The 15,000-nt window shown below is 41.7% G+C and overlaps 1 protein-coding gene across 9 annotated transcripts in view; it reads left to right on the top strand.

Annotated features, from left to right (window-relative positions):
• Nucleotides 1-15,000, top strand: part of LOC110499739 (glutamate receptor-interacting protein 1-like) — a 718,235-nt gene that overhangs the window by 421,147 nt on the left and 282,088 nt on the right. For 4 of the 9 annotated variants that reach the window (XM_036956623.1, XM_036956617.1, XM_036956622.1 and 1 more), the window contains exon 2: nt 15-41. The exons of the other annotated variants lie outside the window; for them this stretch is intronic. In XM_036956623.1, coding sequence (XP_036812518.1) covers nt 15-41 — 27 coding nt within the window. The remainder of the gene's footprint in view (nt 1-14; nt 42-15,000) is intronic. 9 annotated transcript variants of the gene reach the window in all.

Here is a 15,000-nt window from a genome sequence, read left to right as displayed (position 1 = left end):
TTCTCATATTGCAGATTCCTGCTACAAAAGCGACGAAGAAGGTAACCAGAAAAACGGATTGTGGTGGAGAATGGTTTGCGTTAAGACATAGACATGTAGATCTGTCTGGCTTTTCACTGTTGCTGTTCTGTGTCTATAGATCTACCTGGTTTGTGTCACTAACTGTACTGTATAGAGCTGATTGTCTCACGTTACTAAAACAGTAGCTGTCAGTTTAGCTGTTCTAAATGTACATCCGGCTGGTTGCGTGTCCTTTACTCATAGGTTGTACGTCCATCACGTGGTCACGTCATGCCGTTGTCATGTTACGTTGTTATGAACGTTGTCAAGCCGTGCTCTCCTGGTGGAGCCCTAAGGTGGTGATAAACCCAGTCATTCTGGACGCAGGCAAACTACTGTTTAGTCTAAATTACACTATAGTGCCTGGACTTACAATGACATGGTTAAAGTAGTGAAATATTGAGTAGGGAACAACTTTGCCATGCATTATTATGTCGTCACATTTACTTTAGACGTGGCAATGTTGTCATTAGCTTGCAAAGTTCGTCAAAAATAGCTAGCAATGCTAGCGTCAGCTAGCTAAAATCCGGTGGCCTCCCCTCAATTTTAGCTAATTAGCTAACCTTATACTGCATCTATAATAAATCCGGTGACATCAAAGTGACGACAAAAGGTTTTCCTACTAATTATTTGCCTCATTTTGAAAGTCATTTTTATTTCCAAGCCACTAATGCAGTTTTGATTAAATCTTGCATCAGCTCTCATTGACGATGCATTGAGTAACATGCTCGACTTGCGATAAGGAGTTCAGCTTTGTCAGCCCAGTTGTCAAATATCTACTTTTCCTTTTTAATTTAATTTAAATTCAGTCCAAAACAATATTGTGACCAAACATACAAACCATGAACAGCTAACCTGTATAGGTCACTATAGCTGTTCTGTAGTTGAATAATGTATGGAGTTTGTTGTCTTGTCACTCTGGTAGTACTGTGTGGATGTGGCTGGCTTTCTTGTCAATATATATGTTTTAGTTCTGGGTGGCTTTCTTGTCAATATATATGTTTTAGTTCTGGGTGGCTTTCTTGTCAATATATATGTTTTAGTTCTGGGTGGCTTTCTTGTCAATATATATGTATTAGTTCTGGGTGGCTTTCTTGTCAATATAGATGTTTTAGTTCTGGGTGGCTTTCTTGTCAATATATATGTTAGTTCTGGGTGGCTTTCTTGTCAATATATATGTATTAGTTCTGGGTGGCTTTCTTGTCAATATAGATGTTTTAGTTCTGGGTGGCTTTCTTGTCAATATATATGTTAGTTCTGGGTGGCTTTCTTGTCAATATATATGTTTTAGTTCTGGGTGGCTTTCTTGTCAATATATATGTGTTAGTTCTGGTGGCTTTCTTGTCAATATATATGTGTTAGTTCTGGGTGGCTTTCTTGTCAATATATATGTATTAGTTCTGGCTGGCTTGTCAATATAGATGTTTTAGTTCTGGCTGGCTTGTCAATATAGATGTTTTAGTTCTGACTGGCTTGTCAATATAGATGTTTTAGTTCTGGCTGGCTTGTCAATATAGATGTTTTAGTTCTGACTGGCTTGTCAATATAGATGTTTTAGTTCTGGCTGGCTTGTCAATATAGATGTTTTAGTTCTGACTGGCTTGTCAATATAGATGTTTTAGTTCTGACTGGCTTGTCAATATAGATGTTTTAGTTCTGGCTGGCTTGTCAATATAGATGTTTTAGTTCTGACTGGCTTGTCTAGCTAGTCTGTAGCCTATAGATTGGCTGTCGGGCTAAATCCATGTTGAATTCCTTCCCTTTTTGACAGCATCCATTTTGATTTAAACTAAACCATCCGTACATGTTTTCCTGGTAGAAAAGGGGTCAGAATGTGACTTTTTGGACCTGAATGTTAAACCGTTCAAGAGATCCAAGGTGCTCCGAGTCGACCCATTTAGCATGCAGCACCATACCATCTCTCTCATATATAAACTGTTGAGTTTGATATCATCGCTGTCACAGATAAACGGTTGAGTTTGATATCATCGCTGTCACAGATAAACTGTTGAGTTTGATATCATCGCTGTCACAGATAAACTGTTGAGTTTGATACCATCGCTGTCACAGATAAACTGTTGAGTTTGATATCATCATTGTCACAGATAAACTGTTGAGTTTAATATCATCGCTGTCACAGATAAACTGTTGAGTTTGATATCATCGTTGGCACAGATAAACTGTTGAGTTTGATATCATCGTTGGGACAGATAAACTGTTGAGTTTGATATCATCGTTGTCACAGATAAACTGTTGAGTTTGATATCATCACTGTCACAGATAAACGGTTGAGTTTGATATCATCATTGTCACAGATAAACTGTTGAGTTTGATATCATCACTGTCACAGATAAACGGTTGAGTTTGATACCATCGCTGTCACAGATAAACTGTTGAGTTTGATACCATCGCTGTCACAGATAAACGGTTGAGTTTGATACCATCGCTGTCACAGGTAAACTGTTGAGTTTGATACCATCGCTGTCACAGATAAACGGTTGAGTTTGATACCATCACTGTCACAGGTAAACTGTTGAGTTTGATACCAACACTGTCACAGATAAACGGTTGAGTTTGATATCATCGCTGTCACAGATAAACGGTTGAGTTTGATACCATCTCTGTCACAGATAAACGGTTGAGTTTGATACCATCACTGTCACAGATAAACGGTTGAGTTTGATACCATCGCTGCCACAGATAAACGGTTGAGTTTGATACCATCTCTGTCACAGATAAACGGTTGAGTTTGATACCATCTCTGTCACAGATAAACAGTTGAGTTTGATACCATCTCTGTCACAGATAAACGGTTGAGTTTGATACCATCACTGTCACAGATAAACGGTTGAGTTTGATACCATCTCTGTCACAGATAAACGGTTGAGTTTGATACCATCTCTGTCACAGATAAACGGTTGAGTTTGATATCATTTAAAAGCTAACAATCAGTGTTGTTAAACTATTTAATTATACCTTTAAAGAAAAGTATACACATTTTAATTTTTAAACCTTAAACCTCAAATGTCTAAAAACATAAATGAGGTATTTAAAAAAATTATTTTTGTCATGTTCGCATATGTTGTAGCTAAGATGATATTTGACTGATGTTTTTGTGTCGTGCCCACGATCGGTTGAGACACAACATGCTCTTGAATACAGGGAGGAGGTCTCATTTCAACCGTAGAAATATAACTCATAGAATGGGTCAATCCCTTCAGGCCACTAGTTGGTACACCATTGACATTTACATTTAATTAACATGTTTTACATTCTAATTAATACCACTAAAAAAAGATGACCTGCCTGTCCACCCACTGTCAAATGTCAACTGAAAAGGTCATGTCTATTCTAGTATCTGAATTTCTATGAGGTACAATAGGTTTTTCTATGGGAGGACTGACAGTGTCATTTAAAACAACAGATGTTCCCATTCAAGTCAACATCCTCTGATGTGTGGACCTCCAATCTTCTCTCTGGTACCATTTTGAAAGGTTCAGGTTTCAATTGTATTCCCTTTTCAGCACATTTAACAGCTAAAACATGACACTCGCACCCTATTCACGTGCATACTAGGTATAACCTCCACATGTGGTGCATATTGAAGCCATCAGATAAGCTGTATCCCGTGCTTTGTGGCGAGTGAGAGCCTGTTAAGTCAGCAGCTCGCTGGCTGTGAAGTTTGAAATGATTTGATCCGGAGGAGACGAGTGAGTGAGAGGAAGTGGATTAAAATTAATAACAAGATCACGGAGAGGACAGGAAGGGGAAAGTGGAGGAGGCGCTGGAACGCAATGCCGCAACCTAAAATAACCAAATCCTCCTCAGTGAGAGAGAGAGAGAGAGAGAGAGGAGTGCTTATCACGCCACTCCAGAGGAATGATGGGAGACGAAGGGGCCTGTGGCCCTGTGTTAGTTATTCAACCGGAACTGAGCTCTCTACTCTTATGGGATTCACTTTTTCAGACACATAATGAATCCAAACTGACAATCCTGGCATCCTGCTATGGAAGAGTACCATAAGATGTGTTGTTCTGTACAGCAGTTTACTCCTATACTGAACCTGTGTTGTTATGTACAGCAGTTTACTCCTATACTGAACCTGTGTTGTTCTGTACAGCAGTTTACTCCTATACTGAACCTGTGTTGTTCTGTACAGCAGTTTACTCCTATACTGAACCTGTGTTGTTCTGTACAGCAGTTTACTCCTATACTGAACCTGTGTTGTTCTGTACAACATTTTACTCCTATACTGAACCTGTGTTGTTATGTACAACGGTTTACTCCTATACTGAACCTGTGTTGTTCTGTACAACAGTTTACTCCTATACTGAACCTGTGTGCTTCTTTGGAGAATTGTGTTAGCCCTGTCCTGTCAACTCTTAGCCTAGTCTGAGACGTTCTCCTTCTTCCACAGTCAGGACTAGATCAGAGAGGTTGGTAGTAGACCAGGACCTGACTATAGAGAAGTCATTATTAACTACAGGACCTGACTATAGAGAAGTCATTATTAACTACAGGACCTGACTATAGAGAAGTCATTATTAACTACAGGACCTGACTATAGAGAAGTCATTATTAACTACCTGACTATAGATAAGTCATTATTAACTACAGGACCTGACTATAGAGAAGTCATTATTAACTACAGGACTATAGAGAAGTCATTATTAACTACAGGACTATAGAGAAGTCATTATTAACTACAGGACCTGACTATAGAGAAGTCATTATTAACTATAGCTGGTCTACCCTTGTAGACCAATTTGAGAGGTTGACCTATGTCATACAGACATAGTCAGTCAGGTTGACATCTGTCATACAGACAGATCAGATCAGACAGGTTGACCTCTGTCTTACAGACATATCAGACAGTTTGACCTCTGTCATACAGACAGATCAGATCAGTCAGGTTGACCTCTGTCATACAGACAGATCAGACAGTCCTGAGACTGGCTATATGACAGTCCTGAGACTGGCTATATGACAGAAGTATAACGACCCCTGAGACTGGCTATATGACAGAAGTATAACGACCCCTGAGACTGGCTATATGACAGAAGTATAACGACCCCTGAGACTGGCTATATGACAGAAGTATAACGACCCCTGAGACTGGCTATATGACAGAAGTATAACGACCCCTGAGACTGGCTATATGACAGAAGTATAACGACCCCTGAGACTGGCTATATGACAGAAGTATAACGACCCCTGAGACTGGCTATATGACAGAAGTATAACGACCTCTGAGACTGGCTATATGACAGAAGTATAACGAGTCATGAGACTGGCTATATGACAGAAGTATAACGACCCCTGAGACTGGCTATATGACAGCCCTGAGACTGGCTATATGACAGAAGTATAACGACCTCTGAGACTGGCTATATGACAGAAGTATAATGACCCCTGAGACTGGCTATATGACAGAAGTATAACGACCCCTGAGACTGGCTATATGACAGCCCTGAGACTGGCTATATGACAGAAGTATAACGACCTCTGAGACTGGCTATATGACAGAAGTATAACGACCCCTGAGACTGGCTATATGACAGAAGTATAACGACCCCTGAGACTGGCTATATGACAGAAGTATAACGACCTCTGAGACTGGCTATATGACAGAAGTATAACGACCTCTGAGACTGGCTATATGACAGAAGTATAACGACCTCTGAGACTGGCTATATGACAGAAGTATAACGACCCCTGAGACTGGCTATATGACAGAAGTATAACGACCCCTGAGACTGGCTATATGACAGCCCTGAGACTGGCTATATGACAGAAGTATAACGACCCCTGAGACTGGCTATATGACAGAAGTATAACGACCTCTGAGACTGGCTATATGACAGAAGTATAATGACCCCTGAGACTGGCTATATGACAGAAGTATAACGACCCCTGAGACTGGCTATATGACAGCCCTGAGACTGGCTATATGACAGAAGTATAACGACCCCTGAGACTGGCTATATGACAGAAGTATAACGACCCCTGAGACTGGCTATATGACAGAAGTATAACGACCTCTGAGACTGGCTATATGACAGAAGTATAACGACCTCTGAGACTGGCTATATGACAGAAGTATAACGACCTCTGAGACTGGCTATATGACAGAAGAATAACGACGCCCTTCAGCAATGAGTCTCTATGGCCTGGAGCTTGAGCCCTCTGATGTTGCTCTGTAGGTTTTTATTTTTATTTTACCTTTATTTAACCAGGCAAGTCAGTTAAGAACAAATTCTTATTTTCAACGAGGGCCTAGGAACAGTGGGCTAACAGGGGTTAACTGCCTGTTCAGGGGCAGAACGACAGATTTGTCAGCTCGGGGATTTGAACTTGCAACCTTCCAGTTACTAGTCCAACGCTCTAACCACTAGACTACCCTGCCGCCCTTAACTGCCTGTTCAGGGTCTCTAGGTGATAGGAGGGTTAGGAGAGACAGGAGGGTTAGGAGAGACAGGAAGGTTAGGAGAGACAGGAGGGGTAGTAGAGACAGGAGGGGTAGGAGAGACAGGAGGGTTAAGGAGGGAAATGAGGGTTAGGAGAGACAGGAGGGGTAGGAGAGACAGGAGGGGTAGGAGGGTTAGGAGATACATGAAGGTTAGGAGAGACAGGAGGGGTAGGAGAGACAGGAGGGGTAGGAGAGACAGGAGGGGTAGGAGAGACAGGAGGGTTAAGGAGGGACATGAGGGTTAGGAGAGACAGGAGGGGTAGGAGAGACAGGAGATGAGGGTTAGGAGAGACAGGAGGGGTAGGAGAGACAGGAGGGGTAGGAGAGACAGAAGGGTTAGGAGAGACAGGAGAGTTAGGAGAGACAGGAGGGTTAGGAGAGACAGGAAGGTTAGGAGAGACAGGAGGGTTAGGAGAGACAGGAAGGTTAGGAGAGACAGGAGGGTTAGGAGAGACAGGAAGGTTAGGAGAGACAGGAGGGGTAGTAGAGACAGGAGGGGTAGTAGAGACAGGAGGGTTAGGAGAGACAGCAGGGGTAGTAGAGACAGGCGGGTTAGGAGGGTTAGGAGAGACAGGAGGGTTAGGAGAGACAGGAGGGTTATGAGAGACAGGAGGGGTAGTAGAGACAGGAGGGGTAGTAGAGACAGGAGGGTTAGGAGAGACAGGAGGGTTAGGAGAGACAGGAGGGGTTGGAGAGACAGGAAGGTTAGGAGAGACAGGCGGGTTAGGAGAGACAGGAGGGTTAGGAGAGACAGGAGGGTTTGGAGAGACAGTAGGGGTTGGAGAGACAGGAGGGTTAGGAGAGACAGGCGGGTTAGGAGGGTTAGGAGAGACAGGAGGGTTAGGAGAGACAGGAGGGTTTGGAGAGACAGTAGGGGTTGGAGAGACAGGAGGGTTAGGAGAGACAGGAGGGTTAGGAGAGACAGGGGGTTAGGAGAGACATGAGGGTTAGGAGAGACAGGAGGGTTAGGAGGGTTAGGAGAGACAGGAGGGGTAGGAGGGTTATGAGAGACAGGAGGGTTGGGAGGGATAGGAGGGATAGGAGTGACAGGAGGGTTAGGAGAGACAGGAGGGTTAGGAGGGTTAGGAGAGACAGGAGGGGTAGGAGGGTTAGGAGAGACAGGATGGTTGGGAGGGGTAACAGTCTGATGTTACTGTATTCATAGGCTGCACCTCCATCACTCGTTCACGTCGTTGCCATGGTTATCAGCGTTCTCCAGATGCCCCAGCCTATTGATGTCTGTCTGATGCTTAATGACCAGTCTTTCTGATTGGTGGCTAATGACTGTTTGGTCAAATGTACACTACAGTGGCCTGGAAATATCATGACATGGCTGAAGTAGACAAATACTTAGTAGACAACAACTCCATTATGAAGTGGTCAGGTTTCCTTTAGAGAGATGGCAATGTTGTCATGATCTATCTGGCAATGTTGTCATGATCTATCTGGCAATGTTGTCATGATCTATCTGGCAATGTTGTCATGATCTATCTGGAAATGTTGTCATGATCTATCTGGCAATGTTGCCATGATCTATCTGGAAATGTTGCCATGATCTATCTGGCAATGTTTTCATGATCTATCTGGCAATGTTGCCATGATCTATCTGGCAATGTTGCCATGATCTATCTGGCAATGTTGTCATGATCTATCTGGCAATGGTGTCATGATCTATCTGGCAATGTTGTCATGATCTATCTGGCAATGTTGTCATGATCTATCTGGCAATGTTGTCATGATCTATCTGGCAATGTTTTGCTAGCTAACGATAGCTAGTAAAAATGCCGGTGCTCTCCCCTCAATCTTAGCTAGCTAGCACAAGTTGTGCTGCTTCTGAAGTCAATCTGGCGACATCACAATGATGACAAAGACTTGACCTGCTCATTATGTTCCTCCTTTTTAAATGGCATGATGTTTCCAAGCCACGGTAATTAACTTTAGACTGCATCTTCATCAGCAGCCTGAGACTGACTGCTGAGCGTCAGTCCTACAACAAAGGTTCCAAACAACATTGTGACGAATCATGCAACCCATGAATAGGGTCTCCAGGCAATAGAATCAAATAGAATAGTAGAATAGAATAATATTATATAATAATATAACAATATAACAGAATAATATAACAGAATAATATAACAGAATAACAGAATAATATAACAGAATAATATAACAGAATAACAGAATAATATAACAGAATAATATAACAGAATAACAGAATAATATAACAGAATAATATAACAGAATAACAGAATAATATAACAGAATAATATAACAGAATAACAGAATAATATAACAGAATAATATAACAGAATAATATAACAGAATAACAGAATAATATAACAGAATAACAGAATAATATAACAGAATAACAGAATAATATAACAGAATAACAGAATAATATAACAGAATAATATAACAGAATAACAGAATAATATAACAGAATAACAGAATAATATAACAGAATAATATAACAGAATAACAGAATAATATAACAGAATAATATAACAGAATAACAGAATAATATAACAGAATAATATAACAGAATAACAGAATAATATAACAGAATAACAGAATAATATAACAGAATAACAGAATAATATAACAGAATAACAGAATAATATAACAGAATAACAGAATAATATAACAGAATAATATAACAGAATAATATAACAGAATAACAGAATAATATAACAGAATAACAGAATGATATAACAGAATAACAGAATAATATAACAGAATAACAGAATGATATAACAGAATAACAGAATAATATAACAGAATAACAGAATAATATAACAGAATAACAGAATAATATAACAGAATAACAGAATAATATAACAGAATAATATAACAGAATAACAGAATAATATAACAGAATAACAGAATAATATAACAGAATAACAGAATGATATAACAGAATAACAGAATAATATAACAGAATAACAGAATAATATAACAGAATAACAGAATAATATAACAGAATAACAGAATGATATAACAGAATAACAGAATGATATAACAGAATAACAGAATGATATAACAGAATAACAGAATAATATGATATAATAGAATAGATCTTTATTATCCCTAACAGTTGAAATGTATCTTCAGTGCCTGTGACAGTACCCAACCCCTCTCGTTTCCTCCACTATGCTGTGAGCAGTGATCTCCCGTGGAGGTTGGATTTGTTTCAGTGCAGGAGACTTTTCTCACCTCCTCCCTGCCAGCCGATGCTCTCAGCGTTTCACATTCACACGTTGTAGACATTCTGACTCACACTCCATAACCTGTTAGGGTCAGATACAGGGTCGCTGTGACCCTCACTCACCCATCCCCACTGGACACACACTGGTTGAATCAATGTCGTTTCCACATCATCACGTCCTGACAATGTCGTTTCCACATCATCACGCCATGACAATGTCGTTTCCACATCATCACGTCCTGACAATGTCGTTTCCACATCATCACGTCCTGACAATGTCGTTTCCACATCATCACGTTCTGACAATGTCGTTTCCACATCATCACGCCATGACAATGTCGTTTCCACATCATCACGTCCTGACAATGTCGTTTCCACATCATGACAATGTCGTTTCCACATCATCACGTCCTGACAATGTTGTTTCCACATCATCACCTCCTGACAATGTCGTTTCCACATCATCACGTTCTGACAATGTCGTTTCCACATCATCACCTCCTGACAATGTCGTTTCCACATCATCACGTTCTGACAATGTCGTTTCCACATCATCATGTCCTGAATAGTCGTTTCCACATCATCACATCATCACAATGTCGTTTCCACATCATCACCTCCTGACAATGTCGTTTCCACATCATCACGTCATGACAATGTCGTTTCCACATCATCACCTCCTGACAATGTCGTTTCCACATCATCAAGTCCTGACAATGTCGTTTCCACATCATCACGTTCTGACAATGTCGTTTCCACATCATCACCTCCTGACAATGTCGTTTCCACATCATCACGTCCTGACAATGTCGTTTCCACATCATCACCTCCTGACAATGTCGTTTCCATATCATCACCTCCTGACAATGTCGTTTCCACATCATCACGCCCTGACAATGTCGTTTCCACATCATCACGTCCTGACAATGTTGTTTCCACATCATCACCTCCTGACAATGTCGTTTCCACATCATCACGTTCTGACAATGTCGTTTCCACATCATCACGTCATGACAATGTCGTTTCCACATCATCACCTCCTGACAATGTCGTTTCCACATCATCACGTCCTGACAATGTCGTTTCCACATCATCACGTTCTGACAATGTCGTTTCCACATCATCACGTTCTGACATCGTCGTTTCCACATCATCACCTCCTGACAATGTCGTTTCCACATCATCACGTCCTGACAATGTCGTTTCTACATCATCACGTCATGACAATGTCGTTTCCACATCATCACCTCCTGACAATGTCGTTTCCACATCATCACGCCCTGACAATGTCGTTTCTACATCATCACCTCCTGACAATGTCGTTTCCACATCATCACCTCCTGACAATGTCGTTTCCACATCACGTTCTGACAATGTCGTTTCCACATCATCACCTCCTGACAATGTCGTTTCCACATCATCACGTTCTGACAATGTCGTTTCCACATCATCACATCCTGACAATGTCGTTTCCACATCATCAAGTTCTGACAATGTCGTTTCCACATCATCACCTCCTGACAATGTCGTTTCCACATCATCACGTCCTGACAATGTCGTTTCCACATCATCACCTCCTGACAATGTCGTTTCCACATCATCACGTTCTGACAATGTCGTTTCCACATCATCACGTCCTGACAATGTCGTTTCCACATCATCAAGTTCTGACAATGTCGTTTCCACATCATCACCTCCTGACAATGTCGTTTCCACATCATCACGTCCTGACAATGTCGTTTCCACATCATCACGTTCTGACAATGTCGTTTCCACATCATCACGTTCTGACAATGTCGTTTCCACATCATCACCTCCTGACAATGTCGTTTCCACATCATCACGTTCTGACAATGTCGTTTCCACATCATCACGTCCTGACAATGTCGTTTCCACATCATCACCTCCTGACAAAGTCGTTTCCACATCATCACGTTCTGACAATGTCGTTTCCAAATGACGTTGAAGCAACGTGGAATAGATGTTGAATTGACGTCAGTGAGTCATGTTGGAACATGTGTACACACACACACACATACACACACATCACACACACACACAGGTCAGCCAGCAAACTGCACCCAGTTAGCATTGTTTATTTCTTAATTTAACCTTTAACCTTTAACACCCCAAGTGGGAGGTCTGTCACCTTGACTACCAGTCTGACTGTCACCCCAGGTGGGCGGTCTGTCACCCTGACTACCAGTCTGACTGTCTGACACTCCAGGTGGGTGGTCTGTCACCCTGACTACCAGTCTGACTGTCTGACACCCCAGGTGGGCGGTCTGTCACCCTGACTACCAGTCTGACTGTCTGACACCCCAGGTGGGCGGTCTGTCACCCTGACTACCAGTCTGACTGTCTGACACCCCAGGTGGGAGGAAACCTGCTAGAGAATGGCCAGATGTCTGGCTCTGAGAAACTCCTAGCTTGATCAATTTGTTTAAATCACTATATTTGTTCAAATGAGTTATTGTGCGTATTGAAAGCTTGACTTTGTTTCACCTTTTAGCCAGCTTGACCCTGCATTAGTGTGTTCCCAGGTAAATGTCCTTGTTATAGTGCAGTGTGTTCCCAGGTAAATGTCCTTGTTATAGTCCAGTGTGTTCCCAGGTAAATGTCCTTGTTATTACAGTGTGTTCCCAGGTAAATGTCCTTGTTAGTGCAGTGTGTTCCCAGGTAAATGTCCTTGTTAGTGCAGTGTGTTCCCAGGTAAATGTCCTTGTTATAGTGCAGTGTGTTCCCAGGTAAATGTCCTTGTTATTACAGTGTGTTCCCAGGTAAATATCCTTGTTAGTGCAGTGTGTTCCCAGGTGATTGTCCTTGTTAGTGCAGTGTGTTCCCAGGTAATTGTCCTTGTTAGTGCAGTGTGTTCCCAGGTAAATGTCCTTGTTATTACAGTGTGTTCCCAGGTAAATGTCCTTGTTATTCCAGTGTGTTCCCAGGTAAATGTCCTTGTTATTACAGTGTGTTCCCAGGTAAATGTCCTTGTTAGTGCAGTGTGTTCCCAGGTAAATGTCCTTGTTATTACAGTGTGTTCCCAGGTAAATGTCCTTGTTATTACAGTGTGTTCCCAGGTAAATGTCCTTGTTATTACAGTGTGTTCCCAGGTAAATGTCCTTGTTATTACAGTGTGTTCCCAGGTAAATGTCCTTGTTAGTGCAGTGTGTTCCCAGGTAAATGTCCTTGTTATAGTGCAGTGTGTTCCCAGGTAAATGTCCTTGTTATAGTCCAGTGTGTTCCCAGGTAAATGTCCTTGTTATTACAGTGTGTTCCCAGGTAAATGTCCTTGTTAGTGCAGTGTGTTCCCAGGTAAATGTCCTTGTTAGTGCAGTGTGTTCCCAGGTAAATGTCCTTGTTATAGTGCAGTGTGTTCCCAGGTAAATGTCCTTGTTATTACAGTGTGTTCCCAGGTAAATATCCTTGTTAGTGCAGTGTGTTCCCAGGTGATTGTCCTTGTTAGTGCAGTGTGTTCCCAGGTAATTGTCCTTGTTAGTGCAGTGTGTTCCCAGGTAAATGTCCTTGTTATTACAGTGTGTTCCCAGGTAAATGTCCTTGTTATTCCAGTGTGTTCCCAGGTAAATGTCCTTGTTATTACAGTGTGTTCCCAGGTAAATGTCCTTGTTAGTGCAGTGTGTTCCCAGGTAAATGTCCTTGTTATTACAGTGTGTTCCCAGGTAAATGTCCTTGTTATTACAGTGTGTTCCCAGGTAAATGTCCTTGTTATTACAGTGTGTTCCCAGGTAAATGTCCTTGTTATTACAGTGTGTTCCCAGGTAAATGTCCTTGTTAGTGCAGTGTGTTCCCAGGTAAATGTCCTTGTTATAGTGCAGTGTGTTCCCAGGTAAATGTCCTTGTTATTACAGTGTGTTCCCAGGTAAATGTCCTTGTTATAGTGCAGTGTGTTCCCAGGTAATTGTCCTTGTTATTACAGTGTGTTCCCAGGTAAATGTCCTTGTTAGTGCAGTGTGTTCCCAGGTAAATGTCCTTGTTATTCCAGTGTGTTCCCAGGTAAATGTCCTTGTTAGTGCAGTGTGTTCCCCGGTAAATGTCCTTGTTAGTGCAGTGTGTTCCCAGGTAATTGTCCTTGTTATAGTGCAGTGTGTTCCCAGGTAAATGTCCTTGTTATTACAGTGTGTTCCCAGGTAAATGTCCTTGTTATTACAGTGTGTTCCCAGGTAAATGTCCTTGTTATTACAGTGTGTTCCCAGGTAAATGTCCTTGTTAGTGCAGTGTGTTCCCAGGTAAATGTCCTTGTTATAGTGCAGTTTGTTCCCAGGTAAATGTCCTTGTTATAGTGCAGTGTGTTCCCAGGTAAATGTCCTTGTTAGTGCAGTGTGTTCCCAGGTAAATGTCCTTGTTATAGTGCAGTGTGTTCCCAGGTAAATGTCCTTGTTAGTGCAGTGTGTTCCCAGGTAAATGTCCTTGTTATAGTGCAGTGTGTTCCCAGGTAATTGTCCTTGTTAATTCAGTGTGTTCCCAGGTAAATGTCCTTGTTATAGTGCAGTGTGTTCCCAGGTAAATGTCCTTGTTAGTGCAGTGTGTTCCCAGGTAAATGTCCTTGTTATTACAGTGTGTTCCCAGGTAAATGTCCTTGTTATAGTGCAGTGTGTTCCCAGGTAAATGTCCTTGTTATTACAGTGTGTTCCCAGGTAAATGTCCTTGTTAAAGTGCAGTGTGTTCCCAGGTAAATGTCCTTGTTAGTGCAGTGTGTTCCCAGGTAAATGTCCTTGTTAGTGCAGTGTGTTCCCAGGTAAATGTCCTTGTTATTACAGTGTGTTCCCAGGTAAATGTCCTTGTTATTACAGTGTGTTCCCAGGTAAATGTCCTTGTTATAGTGCAGTGTGTTCCCAGGTAAATGTCCTTGTTAGTGCAGTGTGTTCCCAGGTAAATGTCCTTGTTAGTGCAGTGTGTTCCCAGGTAAATGTCCTTGTTATAGTGCAGTGTGTTCCCAGGTAAATGTCCTTGTTACTACAGTGTGTTCCCAGGTAAATGTCCTTGTTATTACAGTGTGTTCCCAGGTAAATGTCCTTGTTATTACAGTGTGTTCCCAGGTACATGTCCTTGTTATAGTGCAGTGTGTTCCCAGGTAATTGTCTGTGTTAGTGCAGTGTGTTCCCAGGTAAATGTCCTTGTTATTACAGTGTGTTCCCAGGTAAATGTCCTTGTTATAGTGCAATGTGTTCCCAGGTAAATGTCCTTGTTAGTGCAGTGTGTTCCCAGGTAAATGTCCTTGTTAGTGCAGTGTGTTCCCAGGTAAATGTCC

Source organism: Oncorhynchus mykiss, chromosome 21 (genome assembly GCF_013265735.2).
Source record: "Oncorhynchus mykiss isolate Arlee chromosome 21, USDA_OmykA_1.1, whole genome shotgun sequence".
NCBI lineage: Eukaryota > Metazoa > Chordata > Actinopteri > Salmoniformes > Salmonidae > Oncorhynchus > Oncorhynchus mykiss.
Note: the sequence above shows the minus strand (reverse complement) of the source record. Positions and strands in the feature narration are given on the sequence as shown.